The sequence below is a fragment of the Urocitellus parryii genome, chromosome X (genome assembly GCF_045843805.1).
Source record: "Urocitellus parryii isolate mUroPar1 chromosome X, mUroPar1.hap1, whole genome shotgun sequence".
Taxonomy (NCBI): Eukaryota; Metazoa; Chordata; class Mammalia; order Rodentia; family Sciuridae; genus Urocitellus; species Urocitellus parryii.
In genome coordinates, this window is record NC_135547.1 from 68,955,728 (window position 1) to 68,980,828 (window position 25,101).

Genomic DNA, 25,101 nt, shown 5'->3' on the forward strand with positions numbered 1-25,101 from the left:
GAATTGTAATGCAAAAAAAACAAAGTACATGTATGAAGGCTCGAATTGGCGTGAACATACTCTATATACAATGATATGAAAAAATGTACTCTATGTGTAATAAGAATTGTAATGCATTCTGATGTTGTATTTAAAAAATAAAATGAATAAAACTAAAAAAAGAAAGAAGAAATCATGGGGAAAATTTAAAAATTTTTGAAAAGAATGAGAATAGATATAAAACATACTAAAATCTCTGGGAGAGTATGAAGGCAGTTTGTAAGGGAAGTTTATAGCACTGAATCCCTACATTAAAAAAAAAAAGAAAATATCCCAAATAAAAAACTGAACATAAAGGCTATAGAAAAGAGGAATAATCTAACACCCAAATCAGCAGAAAATGGGAAATAATATTAGAATGGAAATTAATGAAATTGATAATTAAAAAAAAACATGAAAAGGATCAAAGAATCGAAGAGTTGGTTCTTTGCAAAGATAAACAAGATTGATAAATTTTAGCCAAACAAACCATAAGAAAGAAAGACAAGATACAAATCAACAAAATTAGAGATAAAAATGGAAATATCTCCACAGAAACATCTAAAATTCAGAAGATCATCAGAAACTATTTCTACTCCAATAACCTAGAAATTCTTGAAGGTACTGATAAATTTACAAACATATGACCTACATAATTTGAACCATGAGAACATAGAAAACTTAATCAGATTGATGTCAAACAATGAAATTGAAGCAGCTATAACATCCTTCCAATGAAAAAATTAATCCCAGGACCGGATGGATTCTCAGCCAAGTTCTACTAGACCTTCATAGAACTAATATCAATCCTCTTCAAAGAATTCCATAAAAATAGGAAAAGAGGGAAGACTTTCAAATTCATTGAATAAAGCCAGTATCACATTGGTACCAAACCAGACAAAGATACATAAGGGAAAGGAAACTATAGGCTGATATTCCTGGTGAATATAGGTGAAAAAATCATTAATAAAACACTGGCAAACTGCATTCAAAAACATTAAGATCATGATCAAATGGGTTTCAACCCACGATTGCAAGGTTGGTTTAACATAGGCAAATCAAAAAATGTAATTTGGGGCTGGTGATGTGGCTCAAGCGGTAGTGCGCTTGCCTGGCATGCATGCGGCCAGTTGATCCTCAGCACCACATACTAACAAAGATGTTGTGTCTGCCGAAAACTAAGAAATAAATATTTTTTTAAAAATTCATTCTCTCTCTCTCTCTCCCTCCCTCCCTCTCCCTCTCTCTCTCTCTCTCTCTCTCTCTCTCTCTCTCTCTCTCTCTCTCTCTCATCTATCTCTTAAAAAATGTAATTCACCATATAAACAGAGTTAAGGCAAGAATCACATGGTTGTCTCAATGGATAAAGAAAAAGCATTTGACAAACTTCATCACACATTCATGATTAAAACTCTAGAGAAAGTATGGATGGAAGGAAACTACTTCAACATTGTAAATGATATATATGACAAACCAAAGACCATCCTATACTAAACAGAGAAAAACTGAATTTCCATAAAAAACAAGAACAATATAAGGATGGGGGTATTTTTTTTTATATTCTTGATGTTAATACTCCGTTAGATGACTATATGGCAAAGATGCTCTCCAATTTTGTAGGCTTTCTCTTCAATCTATTGGTTGTTCCATTTGCTGTTAAAAACTTTTTAATTTTAAATATTATCACCTGTCAGTTCTTGCCATTATTTCCTGAGCTATTTAAGTCCTGTCTAGGTTATCTTTGCCTATACCTATATCTTGAAGTGTTTTGTCCACGTTGTCCTCTAGTTGTTTCAAAGTTCCAGGCCCTACATTAAGGTATTTGAGTCATTTTGGTTGAACTTTAGTTGACTTTTGTAAAGTAAGTTGATTTTTGTACAGCATAAGTGATAAGGTCTAGTTTAAATATTCTGTGATTTAAATTCAATTATCCTATTACCATTCACTGAAGAGGCTGTATTTTTTAAAAATGTATTGACTAGTTTGCTGAGAATCCAATGGTTGCACATATTTAGGTTTATTCTTTGGTCTTCTATTCCACTGGTGTATGTATCCATTTTCATGCCAATACCATGTTTTTATATATTACAATGTCACATTAATACAATTTGAAGTTGGGTATTGCAATTCTTCCAGCACTGTTTTTGCTCAGAATTGCTTTGGCAATTTGTAGTCTTTTATCCTTTCATATAAATTTTTGAGTGCTTTTTTTAGTGATATGAAGAATTGCATTGGCATCCCAATTTCATTGAATCTGTAGATTGATTATTATATTTTTTATTTTATTATTTTTTTTATTTTATTATTATTATTTTAATAATAATAATTTCTCCAATCCTTAAACATGGGAAGTCTTTTAACCTGTTATTGTCTTCTTCAATTTCTTTCTTCAGTGATTTATATCTTTTATTGTAGAGGTCTTTCACTTCCCTAATTAAGGTCATTTATATAGGTTTGTTTGCTTTCTTGTTTGTTTAGTAATTTTTTAAGAGTGTCTTTCTTTCTCTGCTACCCAGCCTAGTCTTGAATTTGTGGATCCTAGTGATCCACCTGCCTCAGTTTTGTGAAAACTTTTATTTTTTAAAATATTTTTTTTTTAGTTTTCAATGGACCTTTATTTTATTTATTTTTATGTGGTGCTGAGAATCAAACCCAGTGCCTCACACATGCTAGGCAAGTACTCTACAACTGAGCCCCAATTCCAGCCCTTGTAAATACTTTTGACCACAGCAACACACTGCCCAAAAATATTTTGATGAAGGACTGGCAATATCACTAATCATGTGTACCCTCTGCAGGGGTTATTTTTCTCTTATTTCTCCTATTTTGCTTACCTCATCTCATTAAATTATTCATCTTACTCTCCCACAATCTAGACTACTAACTTCCTGATAACTATATAAAATCATGGTCCATTTTTGCAGTATTCACAACTCCTGAAACTGTTTTCAATAGTCTAAAGTTAATGAATAAGAAAATTAAGGAAGTAATGCATACCTGTTGAACATTGGCTTGAAGGAGATCTCCAAGATGCCTGACTAAGTCGGAGAAGTTGGGCCTCTTTGTGTAATCACTATGCCAGCAGTCAAGCATGGTCTGGTAGCTATAGATTGGGAAAAATGTTAAGGTAGTCTCCATCCACCAGCTCTACTTCTTTTATAACTTTTTACATGGGTGATCCATTAAGACTTGTCTTCACAATTACCCCAAAGCACATTCTCTGCTGTGGCCTTATACTACAGTTACTAATAAAGCCTGCCTAACCCATACCTGTTCCTTACATATATGTGCCCACCATTACCACTTTTTTCAGCTCTGTATGCATAAATAAATGTAAAGAATCAATTATATTTAGGAGAGAAAGGTAGCATTTAGTTCTGTCACGTACTCCTTTATCAGTACAAGAATTGTATGAGTGGTGAGAGCATTGCATTTTATGAGGCTAACTATCAACAAATTCTCTTAGACTTTGGGCTCTCCTCAGGATCAATTTTTGGCTTCAAGTAGCATTAGACAGCCTTGGGAAATGATATAAAAACCTCCAGTTTTATATATTTTAGTGCAAATACTGGAGTCCCAGACTATACTTTCCAATGGTTTTGATAAATAAGCCATCAACTAAGTAATGGTTGCAGTTTCACATTGAAATTACTCTTCAATGAAAACCAAAGTATTTTTATATATATGCACAACTTTCTGGAGTGATGGTTCTTTCCATTTGCTTTTAGAACATCTTTTTAATTATGATGGATAACATCATTTTGATTATAATGGTTTTATAATCACATATAAGAATTGGATTCATTATGCCATATTTGTACATACACATAACATAATTTGATGAATCACATTCCCCAGTATCTTTACTTTCCCTCTCTTATCTTACCAAAATCAATTTGCTCTACTCTATTGATCTTCATTCTATTATTATTATTATTTGATTTAGTATACTATAATTATATATAATGGGATTCGTTATGGTATTTTCATTCATATATTTACATAGCATCATGTGATAGATTGGATTACCACTGATTTAAGGTATTTAGATTTATTTATTGGGCCAGTGAGAGATTCTGGAGATTCTTGAAATTCACTCTCAGACTTTATTTCTCCAGATTGTTTCAATTTGTGTGGACATATCTTCTTTCAGTGCCCAGTACAGGCTGTGTCAGGAAATCACACATCTGGGCTGCAATTTTTTATTTAACAGCTGAAACATAGACTTCTATGTTTTAAATCTATGGCTAGAAAGGAACTAGCCAGTGTCCTGGTTTTATCTAATTCCTGAGTGTTTCATAATACAAATGTGATGAATATTTCACTATATGCATCTATATATGAAATTTTAATCATCTATTTCATAGTTCCCTTTGAATTATAACTATATACTTTAAGAGAGCAAAAGACAACTTTAGCATTCAACAAGATTTTTTAAGTTGAATTTTATAACCCGCTGTGCTTATGTTGATCCTTTCCTCTCAAATTAATTAAGTCTGGTGGCTCTTCATTTGTAGAACATACATTTCAGGAGTAGAATATTCAGGGGATCTCATTCTTGTTCCCTCCTTAAGCTGACGGCAGAAGTCCTCATCTACTTGCATTCCTGGGTATGGTGAAGCTCCTGGAATAGAAGAAAAGACACATATTTTCCCATGGGTGAGCAATCTATCAAGTTCTTATGACTAAAATACCTAAAGAGAACTCTGGGAATGAACAAATAGCTCTGTATCTATGTAGAACATGAGACACAGGACTTCCAAATCTTGGCTGATATCTCTGTTTGAAGGTCTGACAGAAAGTATTTACCCAGAAAATTCTAATCAAAATTGCACTGATATGATAGGTGGAGGATTTAAAAAAACTAATGATTGATTTTCATTGACTTCACATTTATTAATGCTTTTAATTGACATATTCAGCCATAACTCTTATGTTTAGTCCAAGAAGTCCCACTATTTGAAGTCTCTGAAAGCTGTTCTCTTATTAATTTTTAACCTGCCATGCTCCTATGACTAAGGCATAAAGAAAAACAAGGGAGTAGAATTCTAGTCAGTGTGTGGAGGTATGTCTCCAATTTGAGAAATATAGTCCTAGTAGCATGGAAACCCAAAAGAGAAATAAGGTCTGAAAGTGAATTTCAAGTTGATAAAATGAAAACTTATTTACAAAATATTATGGGTAATAGTTAACTAAAGTACATTTTCCAAATTTGAATCATATTTAAAGTAGCTAAGCATATTACAAAATATGTTTTAGAACAAGTTTGTACACTTATGTCAATACATAGTTTCCAAAATCACTACTGATATCTGATACATAATATTGAGTAAATACTGAAACTCTAAAATAGGTGTTCTAGGTCTTCGAGATTAAAGGTGGTATCAATATTGCCAAAATTTTATTTAAATAAACATTTGAAAATCCAAGGTGATTTGGTCATTTATACACCCCAAAAGTTTCCCAAAAAATGTTCCTGGTAGTTAAGAAATATAAATCAGAAGTGACAAAGAAAAAGCCAAAGATAAAATCAAGACTAATTCTAATAAACTATCAGATTATCAAATAGAATACACTTGGAGATGAGGAGAAATTACATCAATCATCTAGCATCAACCTTCTAACTTTCAAGAAGTATGCTATAGAAACCTGATCAGTTAGCTAATTCAAGGCAACCTGTAAGATACTCTTAATTTTAGTTACTTCTCCATTGTTGCCTGAAATGACTTATTTGGTTAGTTATACTCTTGTTATATTTTAGGCATTATAGATAATAAGCACATGTCATCATCAAGGAACAATTATTTCCAACCTGTGTGTCACACAAAACCTGAGAGATTGGAGTTATAAGAATGGATCTTCATATGCTTGGGACCAATAGCTAAAATAATTAATGTATCACGAGTGATAATTATTTTCTAAATCATGAAAACTGATAAAATTCACAAAAGAAAATCTATTTTTTCAATTTCCTTAATTCATAATAGCTTTCTCTAATGCATACTTTCTTAACAAAGACATGCTAAGACTAAGTATCTTGATATTATAAATGTGTAATTCATTTCCTAATTTACCTGATGTAAGTAGAAAGGTTAAAATAACATATATCAGAGTTTCCTAAGTAAATTTGTTGTAATCTCCAGAACATTTTAGAGCAGAATATTTGCTATTCACTCTGTGGAAAATATTAGGAGTCTTTGCAAGATAGATGGTAAAGAATCATCCCTTTTAGATGTGCATTGTGTGTCACTTCAAAGAGCAGAAACATTACCTTTTGGTGTTTATGCCATAAGAATATATTGTATATATAGTACTGGCCTTATCCTTAGGTTCACTTTGGACAGATATATATCTTTGTATGATCTGAGTATTAATAATTGACCTGTTCCTCCCCAGGAACTATATCCTAGATTACAATTTTCAGTTATGCAAATATCTTTTTAAGAATCCATCACCTAGCTGGGCATGGTGGCACATGTCAATAATCCCTGCAGCTCAGGAGGCTGAGGCAGGAGGATGGTGAGTTCAAAGCCAGACCCAGCAATGATGAGGCACTAAGCAGCAGTGAGACCCTGTCTCTAAATAAAATACAAAATAGGGCTAGGGATATGGCTCAGTGGTTGAGTGCCTCTGAATTCAATCTCCTCTCCAGTACCAAATAAACAACAACAACAAAAATCACCTAACTACCATTCTACTTTGTGCTTTAACTTACACTGTCTCCTGAAATTCTTTAATTTCTTTAATCTCTACCTTTCCCAGAAACGACTCCTCCAAACTTCATATGTATCTTCCTATCCTTAAACGTCCAATTCCACTTGTTCATTCTTTTATTTACTTATTTATTTTTTAGTTGTCAATGGATTTTTTTACTTTATTTATTTATGTGGTGCTGAAGATCAAACCCAGTGCCTCACACATGGTTGTGGCTCTACCACTGAGCCACAGCTGCAGGCAACTTGCTCATTCTTTTTAAGAGAGTTTTCAGATGTCATTTTTCCTCAAGAAGTAGAAACTCACCTCATCCTCCATAATTTCTCTTGCATTTTACTGAAATCTCTATTATAGGACTTGTCACAGAATTAATTGGCTGTATTTTTTCCAAATTACCTGTAAGTCCTAGAGGATAAGGAACAGTCTTATCCTACAGTGATTTTAATGTGAAAGTCACACAGCAAATGTTTGTTGAATTAAATTATAAATCTAATGAAATAAACTTCTAAAGTATTTATATATTTTTTTTTAATTTTTAATATTTATTTTTCAGTTTTCGGCGGACACAACATCTTTGTTTGTATGTGGTGCTGAGGATCGAACCCGGGCCGCACGCATGCCAGGCGAGCACGCCACCGCTTGAGCCACATCCCCAGCCCTAAAGTATTTAATAAGTATACATTTCTTTATCCTATTTTTAAATAAATACATGACAAATGATGATGTTAAATGAACATTAAACACATAGAAACAATATTCTACATTATTCTGATGTTTGAATTTTAGCAGTTACCATCAAAAGAGACATTTCATATGTAAAACCTATTGCCTGGACTTTCATTATGTTAATCACTGGGCTTGGCTTTTGAATGAAGACTATATCAAGAAAAATAACATTAATAGTTATAAATTTAACTATTATTTCTCAAAACCCATGTACATAAAAATTGTTAGTGTCTTTTGTGGGCCAAAGATGTTGTGGTTATTTGGTAAGCCTACCTACTCAAAAGAGGGCCTACATGCTTTCTATTGGGGTCAACCCTTGTCACTTGATATTCTTTAAGGTGTTTTTTTCAGCCAGTGGATACAAGTTCAGCCGTGAGGTACAACTACAGCATAAATACTGCTTAGTGTCAAATTGGAACTTTCATGTATATCTTTCTGCTACTCTGAGATCTACAATGAGATTGAATATACCAGATGCTCAAAGGAGAGCCCACCTATGGGCCTGTTATCCTTCTAGGATCAATACAAGTTCTCTGCTATTTCTGCTATTCCAGAAGCAGAAAGATAAACCACATTCACCAGTAAATTATATAGGGAAGCACTGCTGGTTCTGGCATCACTTTATTTCCCATATAAGCCTTTCCATATTTGATGGTAGATCTAGGAAAAAGAATCTAGGAGACAGATTAAAGTAAAAGAGAATTGGAATGACAGAGAATATAGTTCTAATGACTTCAGAAACAGGCCTCCCAAAAACTCAATATCCCTAGATATTCTAGGAAAAACTGTACTTTGGAGAGAAGTACCAGTTAAAAGCTCCAATTTTTTAATTGGCACATGGACAAAGATAATATCTTAGGAAACACTCATAATTCCTCCTGCAAGGCTAGAGAACAGATATACTAAGAAAGCTAGGGAATTGAGGTCCAACAACAACTTGTGAGTCAGTGAGAAAATATATTGGGATGTGATAACTTACATAAAATTTTTGTAAATTGTCTTACTCTGTGGAATGCAATGGAAATATAAGGCTCTATTTTAACTTAAAGGGATGATAAGATTAATGATAGTATAAGTGGTTTTTACTTATCATGTAAATTTAAATATAAGACAGCAGCCAACAGATACTTGACCCTTCAAAACAATTCATTTTTGCTATATTTTAAAATCTCAGCTATAGTCAGTGAGTATCTTATGTACTGTAATTTAAAAGTGTAAGTCACAAAATGGGGTTTGGACAATTTATTTAAGGAAACAAGTGAAAATTCAGAAATTAATATATTCATACTCCTCAATGTGATATTTTGATAAATTACATTATGAAATGATTAAATTACTCTAATAAACATAAACATTAAACTATAAGCTAGTCAGCCTTTTGTCACTGTGACCAAAGTATCTGATAGGACAACTTTCTTTTGGAGGTTCAGTGCGTGGTTGGCTGATTCCATTGTTCTAGGAATAAGGTGAGGCAGAACATCCTGGTAGCAGGGCAGGCAGAAGAATGCTGCTCACATGAAGGTAGCCAGGAAGTAGAGAGGTAAAGCCAGGGGACAAGATATAACTCCCAATACTATACCTCTAGAAACCTATTTCCTCTAGCTATGTCCCATCTGCCTATAGTTATCACCCAGTACAGTAATCTTTTGAACTTATCCATCATTTGAATGTATCCACTGAATAGGTTATAGCTCTCATAATCTAATTATTTCACCTCTGAACATTCCTTCATTGACTATCACATGAGTTTATTAGTGGATACCTTATATCCAAACCATAACAAACTTTTATCTTTTTTTGTTAGTGGAATGTTTAGTATATGGTTTCTTAGGCATTTTAAAATAAAAATAAGATTGTTATAACTATAGCCCACACAATACAAAATATTTCTAGAATATTAATTTCCCAACACAATACATATTAATGTCAAACAGATATTGCAATCAATGTTCTTCCTTACTAAATGTCATTGAGATTTTTTTAGCATTAGATAAACATCTCTCCAGTAACCATACACCAACATTCTACTCTCTGTTTTTATAAATCTGACTTTTTTAGAATATACATATAAGTGAGATCATTCATAAGTTTTCTGACAGTCTTCTTTCATTTACTGTCATGTTATCCAATTTCATCCCTGTAATTACAAATGGCTGGATTTCATTTTTAAAGGCTGGATAGTATTTTATTTTCTCTGTGCATATACATACATACACACATACTGTATTACATATCTCAGTTATTATAATATTATAATGAACATAGGAGTGTGAAAATATCTTCAACATACTGATTTTCTTCAACTATATTCCCAGAAGTAGATGGCTGAATCATATGGCAGTTCTATTTTTTAAGTTTTTTCAGGAACCTTCAGACTATTTTGAATATTAGCACTTCATTATACAAAATATTTAAAAATAATTTACATTTCCATCAATAGTATAACCTCACCAATGAGTCACCTTTTGTTTTTTTGAAAATAGCTATCCTTACAGGAGTGAAGTGGCAACTCAATGTACTTTGAGTTTCCATTTCCTTGACGGTTAGTGAGGAAAAGCATTTATTAAAATACCTGTTTACCATTCACATTTATGTTGAGAAATTAATATTCAAGACTTCTTCCATTTAAAAATGTTATCTTTTCTTTCTATTAATTTTAGTTCTTCATAATGTGTGTATCCTAACCATTTATCTTATGTATATTTTGAAAATATTTTCTCCCATTCTATAATTTGTCTTTTCACTGTGTTCATTTTTTTTCTTGGCAGTACAGCTTTTTACTTTGATATAATCATATTTGCCTGATTTTGTTTTTTGTTGCCTATGATTTTGGGGTAATATACAAAAAAATTTGCCCATACCAGCATCATAATATCCAAGTTATATATCACCCAGATAAATGAATAAAGAAAATATGGAACATTGAGTTGATTTAAATGTTGAATGTCATTTTTACTCAAGTGGTTGTTTTCCCAACATCATTTATTGAAAAAAAAACTATCCTTTCTCCATTATGTATTCTAACACTCTTATCAAATTTCAATTAACCATGTATGTTTATTTACCAGGACTAAAGTTGCATATCTGTAATTCCAGCTATTGTCTCAACTTATGTTGAGACAGATGGGTGCAGTTACATGATAAAATTACTATTCAATAAAAAAAGAAAAGTATTTAACATATCTACAAATCTTTCTGAGGGCAGGGTACCCACCCCAGTTGCAAAGATTTCAGACTCAGCCTGAATGTCCCTGAGAAGGTTTGGTGAGACATATGTGGTTAGCCCTCAAGACAAGTCGTTTCACCAGAATACAAAGCTACTGCTTTAGCAGGATATTGGGGGTTGGGGAGAGCAGGTGACAGAGTTGAATACATTTGGGTGATTATATAAAACACTTATAAGAGATTTTAGGTACCCAGGAATGCCATAGAAACACTGAAACTACACAGGCTCTCGCCAAATTGGCAGGTAAAGGAAGGACAGGCTCAAGACCCAGAATGTTGGGAAGCATTTGCAGCAAAAGACTGATCTAGAAAGGTCAAATAATAAAAATATATCTGAGAGAGCTGATAAAGTTGCTGTTTTTATAACTACAGACACTAAGAAGTTATGCTGTTGAGGCCTAAGTATATGTAGTCTATCTCCCAATATCCAATGTAATATAAAATAGCAAGGCCCACTGAAACTTCCCTCCATTTCAGATATATCAATGAAACTAATATTTGAATCTTTCATTTTATCAGTTCTTATTTCATTGTATAAAATTATATGTAGATTGGAGGTATTTCTCCATAATTTTGATATTGTATTCCTTAATCTACTTTTATGCTATTTTATCTTTAATGCTATAATTTGTTAACTGGAAGTATTTGTAGGACTCTCCTTTGATTATGCTCTCCCCCACCATTTTCTTTCTCCATGATATTTCCTCCTTTGTCTATCTTCTCTTCAACCTTGCTATTTTTGTTTGTGTGTATGTTATTGTTTGTTGTGTTTTATTTTGTCATGGATCTGGGTACTTAACTTCCTTAGCCCAACTTGGGTTTAATTTTGAGACAGGATCTTTCTGGATTGCCAAGATGACCCTCTATCCTATGATCCTCCTGATCCAGCCTCCCACATGACATGAAGGAGCCATCATGTTTCACTTTTTAATTAAATTAATATAAAATACTGGGCTATGTTAATTGGCCTTATTCATTCTATGGTTTTCTTTTTATTATTTCTATAATCTCTGCCTCACATTTCCCTTGCATTATTTTCCTACTTTTGTCTCTCTCCATGTGCTCCCTCCCTCCTGTTTGCTTTTGTGCATATATTTTTGTTTGTTTGTTAATTTTGTTGTTTAGGATTATTTTATCTTTTTTTTCATTTTACATGTTATTTGTGTTATTTTGCTCTTTTTATTCTTGCTTTGTCTGCTTTTTCTTTTATCTTCCTTTGGGGGGATTGTTTGGTTATGTGAAATAATATGTTCATTGGATATAGACATTATATATTTTCTTCTTTTTTATTTCCATATATTCAGTTTTCCACCTCTACTTCTTTTTCTTCTATTTTCTCTCTTATCTCTCTCCTAATATTTTTCCTTCTGTTTTTTTCTTTTATTTTCATGCTCTATGTAGTACAATATCAATTCGAAGTTTAAATACTATGCTTTAGCCTATTTTGTTACTATAATTATTTCCCACTTCAGAACTATTGGAATTGTTTTAGTCAGCTTTTTCACTGCTGGGAGTAAAAGTCCAACCAAATCAATTGTAGAGGAGGAAAAGTTTCTTTGAGGGCTCACAGCTTCAGAGATCTCAGTCCATTGAAAGCTGGTTTCATTCCTCAGATATCCAAGTGAGGCATAACAACATGGTGGAAGAATATGGCAGAGGGAAGCAGCTCACATCATGATCAGAAAGCAGAGTGAGAGACTCCACTTGCCATATACAAATACGTACTCAAAAGTCACAACCCCAATCTTTCTGGATTGACATGGATGTTGCCACCAGCCACATCCCATCAGCCTTCATTTACCACTCAATTAATCCTGTCAGGTGATAAATTCACTGATTGTATTAAGGCTCTTATAATCATTTCTTCTCTGAATCTTCTTCCATTGTCTCACATATGAAATTTTGGGGGACACCTCACATCCAAAACAACATTCTACCATTGTCCCCCTAAAGGATACACTCTTCTGACAATCCAAAATACATTTAGTCCATTCCCAAGAGTCCCCATTGTTTCAACACTTTCAAAATTACTCAAAGTTCAAGCCCAAAGTCTTCTCTGAGGCTTAAAGCAATCTTGTAATGTGAGCTCCTATAAAATTAATAAAACAATTTACAATATCTAATATATAATTATACCCAGTAAATATGTCCATTCAGAAAAACGGGGACATAGAAAAAAAATGGATAAGACCAAAGCAAGACTAAAATCCAGCTTGGCCAACAAGTCCTGTAGTTCTGTATCTGGCATCTGGAGCACATGACATTATGATGTTCTCTATAAAGAGCTTGTGCAGATGCCCCCCCTTGGCCTTGTTGGTTGCAGCCCAAGTGGCCTTTCTGATGGCTTGTCTCTACTCAATTCTTACAGCTTTCCTATGATGATGTCCCCTGTTACTAGTATTTCTTAATCTCAGAGATCTCCACTGCAGCTTTGACTTTCTCTTCACATCTCCATGCTTTGCCCTCTCAGGGACTACCAGAAGGGAATCCAACACTGCTACACCTTGCCTGGCTTCCCAGGCCTTCCTTAGAAATCCTGGTGGAAGCCTCCATTACCCCATAACACTAATACAATGCATTCCTGCAGAACCAGCACTACATGGTTGATACCAAGGTCTGCCTTGATACTACAATCATTTTCCACTTCAGAACTATTGGAATTGTTTTAATCAGCTTTTTCACTGCTGGGACTAAAAGTCTAAGCCTCCAGGGACACTAGCTGCAGCAACCCCTGAGTTCCTGGGTGGCTGAGCATGTTGTAAAAACTTCCTAGTCACCCTTGTGCAAAAGGGTACCCAATTGGTCCATTCTCAAGAAAATTTTTACTTTTACTTTCTTGAATCTGAGATGGCTATAGTCTTGCCAGCTCCTGAGATGCCTTCAAGCCATCTTTCTCATTATCTTTGGGCAAAATTTTAAGCATTTCTTAGAGGTGATAATGTCTTTAAAAACTGCAACTTCCTTGGCCCCAGTTTTATTCCTGTATTTCAAATCCAAGTTTTTCAAATCTTTCTGCTCTGCTTTCTGCTTCTGATTATCACAACAAATTTGGGTAAAAGCTGCCAGAAATATCCACTCCACCACCTAAATGCTATGCAGCCTAGACATTTCTTCTGCCAGATTAAGAAGTTTATCACTTTTAAAATCAGCTTCACAGAAAGTCTCAGGACAAGGGCAAAATGCAGACAACTTCTCAGCCATAACATAACACAAATGGCCTCTACTCCAAATTCCAATACAGTCCTCCTTTTCTCAACCTTCTTGAGCCCTTTCTTCACTGTCCACAGTCCTTTTGGCATTCTGGTCTTCTGAGATCCCACCAGAATCAGGCATTAATCTCTGTTTCCAACAATATAAAGCATTTCCACCTTTCACTGCTATACATCTAAAAATTCCTCCCACCAATTCCAAAGAGTTCCAGATGCTTATGAACCACATGGTCTGTATATTCACAGATATGAGCCCTCTCCTGGTACCAATTTCTGTATTAGTCAGGGTTCCCTAGAGGAACAGAATCAGTTGGAAGTATAATTGTAAAAAGGGGAATTATTTGATTGGCTTACACAACCAGAAACTCGATAGTCTGCAATGGCTATCTGTAATCTGCAGAGATGGAAGATCTTGTAGCTGCATAGTCCAAGACACTGACACCTCAGAACAAGAGGGATCAACAATGCTACCCTAGCCTGAGACCAAAGGCTTTTGGAAAGTCCTTGGAGAATCATTGGCTTTGGAAGAGGGAAGGAGTAAGTCTGATATCCTGAGGTGATCTAATCAGCAAATGAGAACTCATTCAAGAAGAATCCAACTTAAATCTGGTGCTGCTTCATTCTTCCTCCAACTTTCATTCCATCTAAGCCATCATCCTATTGGACAGTGCTACCCACACTTAGGGAGGAGCTCCAATTTAGTTCCCTATCCCACATACAAATCATTCCTAAACACACCCTCATTTACATGCCCAGAAGACTCTTTGTGTGTGTGTGTGTGTGTGTATGTGTGTGTGTGGTGCTGGGAATTGAACCCAGGGCCTTGTGCAAGCAAGATAAGCACTCTACCAACTGAGCTATATCCCCAGCCCACTCAGAAGCCTCTTAATCTTTGGCATCTCTCAATCCAACCACATTGACAATTCAAATTAACCATTATAGAATTATAGAAAATGTTTTTAATAAATTTAATTACTTATTAATATATTGTTTGAACTCAAGATTTACTCTTAAATGTGATCATCATCTACCCTCAAAATGGGTGGATGAAGTTGATCAAAGCACACTGAACACATTGACTGGGTTCTTTGACACAAAGTTTTACCACTCTCTCAAGACACATAGTAAAGTGAAAGTATCCTATCAAAGACAATTTACTGTCATTTATAACTAAAAATAACCAAAAAAATGAAATATAATAAATTAAAATAATATAAAAGGGTTATTCAGACAACAGTGGGAAAGAGATCCATTTCAGCAGATATGCAATTCTCAATATAGAAATACAGGAAACATGAGAAATCAAGGAAAGAAGATGATTGATGATTCCAAATTTGACAATAAACCAATAGATGAATCCACATATTCAAATGGATCACATAAGAGACAAATAATTCAAAAAGTTGAGGGTTAAAATGAACAGTGAACTAAAAGAAATCTGAGCAATGAACTGAGAGAGATTATACATTAAGTAAAAGTTTACTTCAATAAAAAGAGATTCTGAAAAAAAAATCCTAAAAGTGAAAGATTCAATACACCATTTAAAAAATTTAGTATAAAATACCACTAATAGATAAGACCACATAGCGGGTAGATTTTTAGGCTTTTTAAGACAAGGTATGTGATCTTGAAAACTCAATCAGCACTAAAGACAAAAAGAAACCATGATCAGAATTTCAGGAATTATGGGACAACTTTAAAAGAAGAAAACCTGGGAATCATTTGAATTAAACAGGATTCTGAGATATAAGCTAAGGGCATAGATACACTTTCCAGTGAAAGAATATAAGAAAATTTTCCAAACCTTGGGGATTTGACAGACATCCACATACAGGAGGCTTTCAGAAACAAAATAGATAATATAAAAAAAATTAAAAATAAACAATTTCTCCATGATACTTTATAAACAAAATGCCTAATATACAGAGGAAAAATAGATTTTTGACAGCCCAAAAGTAAAACTTCATGTCACAGAGATAAGCCAATAAGAATAATGGCTTATTTTCTGTCCCAGTGTACTTCTTTATTTTTGATCACCATGTGTTTTAGATAAATATTAAATTGTGTCTTTTTCCTGTTCATCAAACATATTTTATTCTCTTGCCTCTAAAACACCTCAAGAGTCTAGACAAAGCCAGTCATGGTGGTGCATTCTTGTAATCCCCATGGCTCAGGAGGTTGGGACAAGAGGTTCTCAAGTAGAAACCAGTCTCAGCAATGCAGCAAGGCCCTAAGGAACTTAATGAGACCCTTTCTCAAAATAAAAAATAAAAAGTAGCTGGAGATATGGTTCAGTGATTAACCCCTGGGGTCAATCCTGGTACTAAAAAATAAAAAAGGAAAAAAATGAAAAAGTGTCTAGACCAAGAGACCAGACATCCTGTACAATCACAAAAGCAGCCTCTGATAAACAACACAAACATCTTCCATTATATTAAATCTCAACAGTCAAAGCCATAAATACTTCTCTATATTTAGTAACACAAATCCTATGTTAAATATATACTTTTTAGTTAGATTCACTTGGTTTTCTAAAAGGCATGCCTGGATGATTTTAATAAAAATTCCCTTGCATCATAGAAGAATAATGATTTAGAGTCATGAGAAGAGAATAATCTTTTGCAAGGCATAAAACAAACAGATAGAAAGCTATCTTTCTTAAAAGCCTTGTATCTGGTCATTTCTATGCTGTGCACCTTAAGTTTTTATTCCTACTATTAAGAATGTAGGACCAGAAGTCAGGAAGCCTGGTTTTAATGTTAGTTTTAACATTTACATTATGGGCAAGACTGTCAGTATCTATGAGAGCTTGGGAGTCAGATAGGTTGGAATCAGTCCTGGCACTTTGTGAATCTTTGAAAATTTACTTAACATCTTTTTGCAATCAAAACACTGTCTGATCTACATCCACCCTTCTCTCCCTAATGTCACATCACACTGCAGTATTCTCACCTTTGCTCATTCATAATACCTCCTGCTTGACTCTCTAACCCACTGGGCACACTCTAAACTCAGAATCTTTACATATGATATTTCTCTTCCACAGAATTACTTTTCCTCCACAGTTTTACAGGTTATCCCATGAGTTCTTCAGGGCTATGTTGAAATATTTACATTCCTGTGAAGCCTACCTTATTTAAAGGATTTAGAACTTTATCCCATTTTGCCCAATCCCAATATTCCTATCTTACTTCCTAGCTTTCAATTTTATATCACAGTAGCTAATATCATTGAATATTTTCCATATTTTACTTATTAATTTCTTATTGTCAGTCTCTTCTGATGAGAATGTAAGCTCCATAGTGTCAGGAACTGTCATCTTCTTTGTTTACTACTGGGTCCCCAGCAGTTAAAATGCCTGGCATGTAGAAAATTTTCAATAAGTACTTACTGAACAAATTAATATACAATAAAATTATGAGACAGTTTTTATTGGTTCTTGGTAGCAAGATTTTTATGCATGATTTCATTGTATCCATAGTGTTAGATCTTTTAAACTTTGAGACTGTGTGCAATGCTAACTGGTCTGTAAGTGCAATGTTGCAGCAACAGCCGTAACTACATATAAAAAGTGTTGATCAGAAACAAACTCACATACCCAGAGAAAAAATTTCCCAAAGCAGAACTCCAAAGGACCACACATCGCTCTGGGTTGTATACACCTTGTCAAAAATGGCTTCAGGTGCCATCCACTTAAGTGGGAGTTTTGCCTAAAAAAAAAACAAGATAGAAGAAAACCCTCAGAATAGAGACTATAACCCCATTAGAGGCAAGAGTAGTTGTCTGGTGTTTCATGCCAGGGAACTTTGAACTTACATCTCCTTTCCAGACATAGTCAGGGTCTTTGTAGATGTCTCTGGCCAAACCAAAGTCACAGATCTTTACAACATTGTTATCTGCTAGAAGGATGTTCCTAGCAGCCAAGTCTCGATGAATGCACTAAAGAAAAAAGAAGAAGGTGGCTCTTAGGGCTTTGGGGCCCTAGGATGGTACAGATTAAAAGACTTTCAACCAAAAAAAAAAAAAGAAGAAGAAGTGGAAATTGAGCATGGAGTTGAAAACGAATGGGAAACCAGAAAAAGGAAGTTTCACAGAGGTGCCCAGCCCCAGAAAACAAAGTACCTTACACAGATAAATTGATCCATCTGGAAATTGGCAGGGTAGGCAGAATCTATACTAGAATGATAACACCTGTTTAACTCTTACATATTTTGTTCTTTGGACTCTCATTGACTATCTTACCTTAGAAAAGGTCCACTCCCTCCTACTGTATTTCACTGTTAGTGCCCTGAATTACAATAGATCTTATTTTATCTCATTTGAACAACACCAATGGTTACTTAACTGTTCTCTCTGCTTTCATTCTAGCCACATGGACTACTCCATCACCCATTCTAGCTATCAAAATTTAATTCCCAAGAAACAAATCTAATCATGTAAAATGCCTGTTTAGAAGCTTTTTATTTTACAGTAACTGGAAACCATTTAAGTTCATATTCCTTGGCATGGCATTCAAAACCTTTTACAGTCTATGTCAAGCTTTGTATTCAGCTACATCTTCCTCCTGCCACATTTACCTCCTTGAATCCTATATACCTTAAACTTTCCATTTCTTTATTATACTGCTGAAATATAACTTTCTCTTAGAAACCTTCACAGATTCTCCAGGACTACTCCTATGTAATCACAAAGCATTTATTTCATATTTCTATCCTAGACAATATCCTGTTATATTATATGTAGTATGTCTTTCTTATTGGATTCTGAGGAAGGAGAACTGCATCTTTCATGTCTGTATCTCAGCTTTTAGCAGAAAGAACATTACAGACAATCACCATATATTTGCTGAATAAATTCATTTTCAGTATAAAATAATGTGCATAATTCACAGGTCTAAATAATCCTAATCTAGCAACCTTCTAAATTAGTTTGAAAAGCAAGTCCCCCAAAACTGTAGGAAGGCAGGTGAGTAGCTGTCTCAAAGGTGAATGCTTGTATGCATATTTTTCAAAGACTAATTGGAGAGAGAAAATTGGAACACAAGTATAAGGTAAGACTATTAAAAAAGAAAAACAGCTACCACGGACACTGTGGTCATTATAATCCATCTTCCTTGAATCTCCAATCAATGGAAGTGAAGGAAGAAGAATAATGAATGCTCACTTTTCTGGAAGCAAGGAACTCCATTCCTTTGGCTACTTGGAAGCTATAGCAGATGAGGTCCTCTAAGGTAAGGGGATGCTTGAAGAGGTCATCTGAGAATAGGAAGAACAGAGAATATTACAGATGGCCAAGAGTTGAAGAATGTCCCATAATCCTGGATAGGTAATCATAAGGTAGAGGAAAGACACCTTATTTCCATGAAACCATAGAGAACAAGGGACAATTTTTTTGACAACAGGCCTTGGTATGACTTACTCCACTAGGATAATATGTGCATTTTTAAGTAATTGATTCAAATCCTTGTGAAGGAAAAGAATCTAAAATTGTGTCTCCGTTGATTTAACAGCTCATACCTTAAACGTTCTGTTGAAAGTTCTTTTGAAATACAGGTCTGTCTTTCAAAAACTAATAAGTGGTTTATTGATATTCCCTTGCCTCTTCTGAGTACAAGAGAATGTAGATGATTTTTAGAGGCAAAGTTTGGGAATCTCCAGTAAATATCCATGATTAATAGTGACAACAGGACTGGATTTTTATAATCAGAATGTTTACTTGTCATGTATATTCCCTATTTATTGCTTGTTTGCCCTTCTCTTCATTTTTCTTAAAACATACAAAGTTCAAAGAAATTTCTTCTGCTCTTCCTGATGTTATGCCATCCCCAAAGTATAATTAGGAGGTCCTTTATAATGATTCTAGACCAATTCCTTCCATCATTTCACAGGAAGGGAAACTGAGACCTATAAAAGAGATGTGGCTTCTTCAAGGTAATAAGACACAGATCAAAGGATTCTCAAGAAAGTGAAAATTACTTCATTTCTATAAGCCAGATAGATACTACACATGAAGGTCTATTTCTGACCAACAGGAAAATAAAAGAACATAGGATGGCTAAGAGCACAACCACCTTGGGAATATCATAAGTAGCACTTAATGTAATAGGCAGAAACCTCAGGTAGAACAAGAGTAATGTCACTCAAGGTCAATGCCTAAGTCTGACAGTTTTGACTGGAATGTTGGGTAAAATAAGAATAGGTGGGATGCCTGAGTTCAATTTGTTTTTTTATAAATATTTATTTATTCCATTTTGGAAAATCTATTATATATTTGTATAGCTCTAATAGTTGTTTATTCTTGAAATATTTTCACATTGCTTGGAAACAGCTATATCCCAAGATACCCAAGTTACTCCGACACTCCAGTTACTTCTTTCCTGTCCAAACTTTTCCATGATTCAGCAACTAAAGGGTATATCCCAGCCCATGGATACACTAGGTATCTATTTATATTAGTCTCTATTTTAGAAAATATCTTAAGGTCTGTTAATCATATGTTGTGTTTTATACACTAATATTTTGTAAAGTCATCCACATTATTTGTTAATAATTAAGTACATATTATACAGTTTGAGATGGAGTTAATATAGGTTAATATTTTTATATCATCCCTACTTTGAGTAATAGTACTCCTCTGTTATGAGAATAAGCACCTCTAACCATGTCATGGGAAAGATGGAGGAAAACCTTCATGCAAAAATGATTTGGAAACTGTACATGTCTAAGACATTATGGGATATCATCATTATAAGATACTTCTGATTGCTAATTTAAGTGCAAGTTCAGCATAAAGCAAAAGTCCTCTATGCTAGATAGAAATGGCTACAGAAAAATGGTATGGGATTGCCTGGTCTTGCTGATTAGGCCTCATTTACCCACTGACTCCTTACTTTATACCCTCATTAGCCTTGAGGTTTTGCCATAATGAAAGGGTCTACTTGTACTTACCTACATGGTGGGTTGTTGTGGCCCCCAGAAGGTAGCAGCTAGCTTCTTCCTCCTCATCAGATTCACTGTAACTCTTGTCTTCTATAAAACCAGAACTGATGGAACTTCCTGTGCTAGCCACATTCTGCAGATGATTCTTAGTTAGCTCAGTGAGATCACTGTCAGAATCATGAATAGTCTTCACCTTTTTTCCCATATTGAGCTGGGACTGAGAATTTAAACAGATCATCAGTGTTTGAAAAGAACTTATGAATCATCCAATTCAATTTATTCTATTTTCATCAGAGAAGCTGAGAACCAGAGAGGTATAAAAGAGTTCTGCGAGTTCACATAATTTGAGAGCAAAGCTGAGAGTGATGACTGCTAATCTAAAATTCTATTTTCTATATCAAAATGCCAGGTAGTTTATCCTTACTGGGAGGAAATTGCTGAGAGTTGACCATCTGAGTGTGTTACCTTGCCATGGAATTCAGCAAGCCTGCATAGGACAAGGATATCTCATAACCAGGGGTAGTTCAAAGGGTGTCAAATTATTATTTTCCTATGCTCAGAAATTGGGCAAATAGAAGGGAGCCAGGTCTGTTTTAAAATTATGATTACTTCCTTTCCATTTGCTAAAGTTAGACTGAGATGGAACTCATTGATGAAAATAATAAATTGCTAGCTAAGTTCAGAGTTCCCAATCAGTTGGATGGATTCTAGAAGTTATTTTATTAATTAATATCCAATATCAAAAAATTTCAAAATAAATCACAACATAATAATCAGGTACAACACTTTGCAGTACTTTGTGAAGCAGAGACAACCAGCTTTTCTCTGGGAAGACAAGGACAGTTGCAACATGTATATCTTGGGACAATAAAAAAGTGCTAACATGAGATATATGTCTTTAACTATTTCCTTAATGGTGGAAGTTATCCAAAATACAGAGCTTCATCCCAGATTTCAAAGAAATAGAGAGCTCCAGCATGTCTATGAAAGCCTAAAGGCATAATGGAATCTTGGCATACCTCACCAATTTGGGCCTCAGAATATAAGAGAATTACACACACAAAAGTTATAATTTCAGCTAATGACAGAATTCTGAGTGCCAGTTTCAAAGCAACATCAGTGGAAGTGATTCTAGAGGTAATTTAATTCAAATCTTTATTGGATGCATAAGTGTACATACTAGTATCCCTGATAAATAATCCCCCAGCCTCTGCTATCCCCTTCTCCCTCTTTCTATGTATCATCATAAAATCTCCAGAGAAGACTCAAAACGTGGAATAGAATGTGGGGTTCAGTTGGAGAAACCTACCTTGGAAGCAATAAAATCTCCTCTCTTCCCTCTCAGAAAATTAGCTAGGTTTCCATATCTGCAGAATTCTACTATGATCATCAAAGGACCTGCCAAAAGTAATATCTATAGTCATCTTTTCATGAAAGATAGTAAAAGTTAGCCAACTCTTAGGCTACTCTGACCTTGGTAACCTGTTGGACATGGAATATCCTAAAATTTCATTAAATCTCTTTAGTTGTAAACTAGTTGATGGATAACTTGAGCTGGATACAATGGTGACTGACCTCAAAGACATGCCGGCTGCTGAAAGATGAAAAAGTGAGATTGTCAAATAGGGGAAAATAAGGTTAATAATCCTGCTGAGCTTACCTGTGAAGTTCCCTAAGATGTACAGCATGAAATATGAAAGAATTAATAGGACAGTTTACACTCCAATGACCAAGGCAAATGTGAACACAACTCATTGGATATTTTAGGCATTATATTACCTTTCCCACTTTATATATTGTTGTCCCAACCCCACCATCATTTTATTGATAAAATTTATTCTAAAAGGTTCACTCAATGGACTAAATTTTTTTTTGCAGTTTGCTCATGGCTTTCAAGTTTATTTGCATTTGCCTTGATGTGTATTTTATTCATATTTATTTCAGTAGCACAGCTCTCCTCTAACATCCTTAGGGAAGACCCTAGCTAAAATCAGTGGGTGCTTAGAAAATGCTGTTTGAAATAAAGGGAAGTGAAAGGACAGTGCAGTAGAATTCTCATAGGGGAAGAAAAAAAATGTTTTAGATTTAGTGTAGAGAAGAAATATGTAAATGGACAGGGCATGGAAATATGCTTGTTGAAAAAGTGGGTGAAACCCTCCTCAGGCTATGGTAGTAGGTACACTGAAGGTAAGATAGATGACTAAAGAAGTCTAGAAAGTACAATGTCTTGAACAGATTTTCACATTTCCTTGGCAAATTCTCTCCAACGATCCTGTCCAAGATCAGATACAATGTTGAGCTAGCAGGAATCTTAGACATAAACTCAATTTCTTTGTATATTGTAAAGACTTCCCTAGAGCAGGGGGCTGAGAACATGAGTTCTGGAGATCCTATGAAATGTGATAAGTCTATAAGTTATAAGAACCTCACATGCAATTCAGGTAGTCATCTAAATCAGGGACTACCTTGCTTCTGAGCATATAACCTCTAGGAAAGAGATCTGTCTAGCTATGAAAGTCTTCTTACCTCCAGGCTTAGTGCAGGCACCCAGTAAGTTGACCACATTGAGGTGGTGACCAATGTGAATGAGGATCTTCAGCTCTGACATTAAAGCCTTACACTCGTTGGATGTTGCACAATCTGTTTGAGATAAACACAATAATCATACAAAAGGAATTTTTTTGTCCCTAAGAGTAATGGTGGAGCATATGAAATACAACTTCCTGGTAAAGGAATTCTGGCAGAAAAGTCTGGAACACAACTACTCAGATATTGGTTTGTTGTCCTTTCCAAACAATATTTTAAACAAATAATACCTTTGTAGCATGTCCTAATTTGCCTCTACTCTGAGCTCTATGCAGTATTAGCCTCAATAACTTTTCTGATTTTTCATTTTGAAACAGGTACTCTTGGAATATAATCCTTTATGTGATAAACATTTTATCAATTAATGTACTATAAGAGGTAATGAGTTAATTGGCCCAGATTGTTCTAAATATTGATTTATGTGGACATGTGGAATCAGAGGCATGTATTGGATAGTATTCAAATGTTTAGACACATGTTTATCCATTCAAGAATTAAAACACACCATAACTGATGCATCATGACCAGTGGAGAATTCACTTGGATTTATATTCAAGTATATATGATATCATATAATTCCACTGATACATTGAGATTCTGGTATCCAATACCATTAAGGACTTATACTGATATTACCAGCAATTAAAAATATCAGGTCATAAACCAAATGCTGAATGTTTTCCTTGATATAAGGAAGCCGATTCATAGTGGGATAGTGAAGGGGAGCATGGGAGGAATAGAGGAACTCTAGATAGGGCAGAGGGGAAGGAGGGGAAAGGAGGGGGCTTGGGGTAATTAATGATGGTTGAATGTGATGATCGTTATTATCCAAAGTACATGTATAAGGACACAAATTGGTGTGCGTATACTATGTATACAACCAGAGATATGAAAAATTGAGCTCTATATATGTAATGAGAGTTGTAATGCATTCCATTGTTATATATAAATAAAAATATATATCAGGTCATTACTTCTGCATTTAAGTTGTTGTATGCAAGGGAGATAAGCAGGTTGTCATACAAGTTTCCACAATGACTGGTCATACTTATGTGGCTGCTATTTTTCATGAACATGAAGATGGAATGATGGTAGAAGCTGTATTTATTTACCTCCTTTACTTCTAGTTCATGTCTTTTACAGTACAGTTTTCTACCTGTCCCCAAAGTATACCTATAGATGTTCCTCAATGGCTTCCAAAGCATTAGAAATATTACCTTTTAGCATCTTCACTGCCACTGTTTTACAGGTTGAAGCTTTGTCGATGCCAAAGGCACAAGCTTCTATCACTTTACCAAAGGCACCATGGCCCAGGATTTTGCCTGAGGGGGACAAGAAGTAAAAATTAGAAATTTTGAAAGACCTCAGAAAGAAGTGCACATTTGAGTTCTTGTAACGAATACCAGCATCCCAAAGACAAAGCATTCACAGGGAGGTTTTGCAGACCACCCTATGTAAAATTATAATGCTGTTCTTCTCCTCAATTTTCCTCTATAACACTTAACTACTAGATAATGTTATATTTATTTATCATTTATTATTGTATCTATTATTAATCTACCACACTAGAATGTAAGTTCAATGAAGACTTTCTTGTTAATAACTATATACTCAGCAGCTAGGATAATGTTTTAATACATAGTAGATACCTAGCAAATATGTGTGTATGAAGCAAGCGAATGAAA

At 34.5% G+C, this 25,101-nt stretch overlaps 1 protein-coding gene across 1 annotated transcript in view; it reads right to left on the reverse strand.

Annotated features, from left to right (window-relative positions):
- Positions 1-25,101, reverse strand: part of LOC113199412 (vascular endothelial growth factor receptor kdr-like) — a 308,409-nt gene that overhangs the window by 63,956 nt on the left and 219,352 nt on the right. The window contains exons 19-27 of the mRNA XM_077793590.1: positions 24,634-24,738; positions 23,357-23,470; positions 22,140-22,228; positions 20,840-21,047; positions 19,056-19,147; positions 17,709-17,831; positions 17,491-17,602; positions 4,543-4,642; positions 3,016-3,121 (exon numbers count right to left, since the gene is read on the reverse strand). Coding sequence (XP_077649716.1) covers positions 3,016-3,121; positions 4,543-4,642; positions 17,491-17,602; positions 17,709-17,831; positions 19,056-19,147; positions 20,840-21,047; positions 22,140-22,228; positions 23,357-23,470; positions 24,634-24,738 — 1,049 coding nt within the window. The remainder of the gene's footprint in view (positions 1-3,015; positions 3,122-4,542; positions 4,643-17,490; positions 17,603-17,708; positions 17,832-19,055; positions 19,148-20,839; positions 21,048-22,139; positions 22,229-23,356; positions 23,471-24,633; positions 24,739-25,101) is intronic.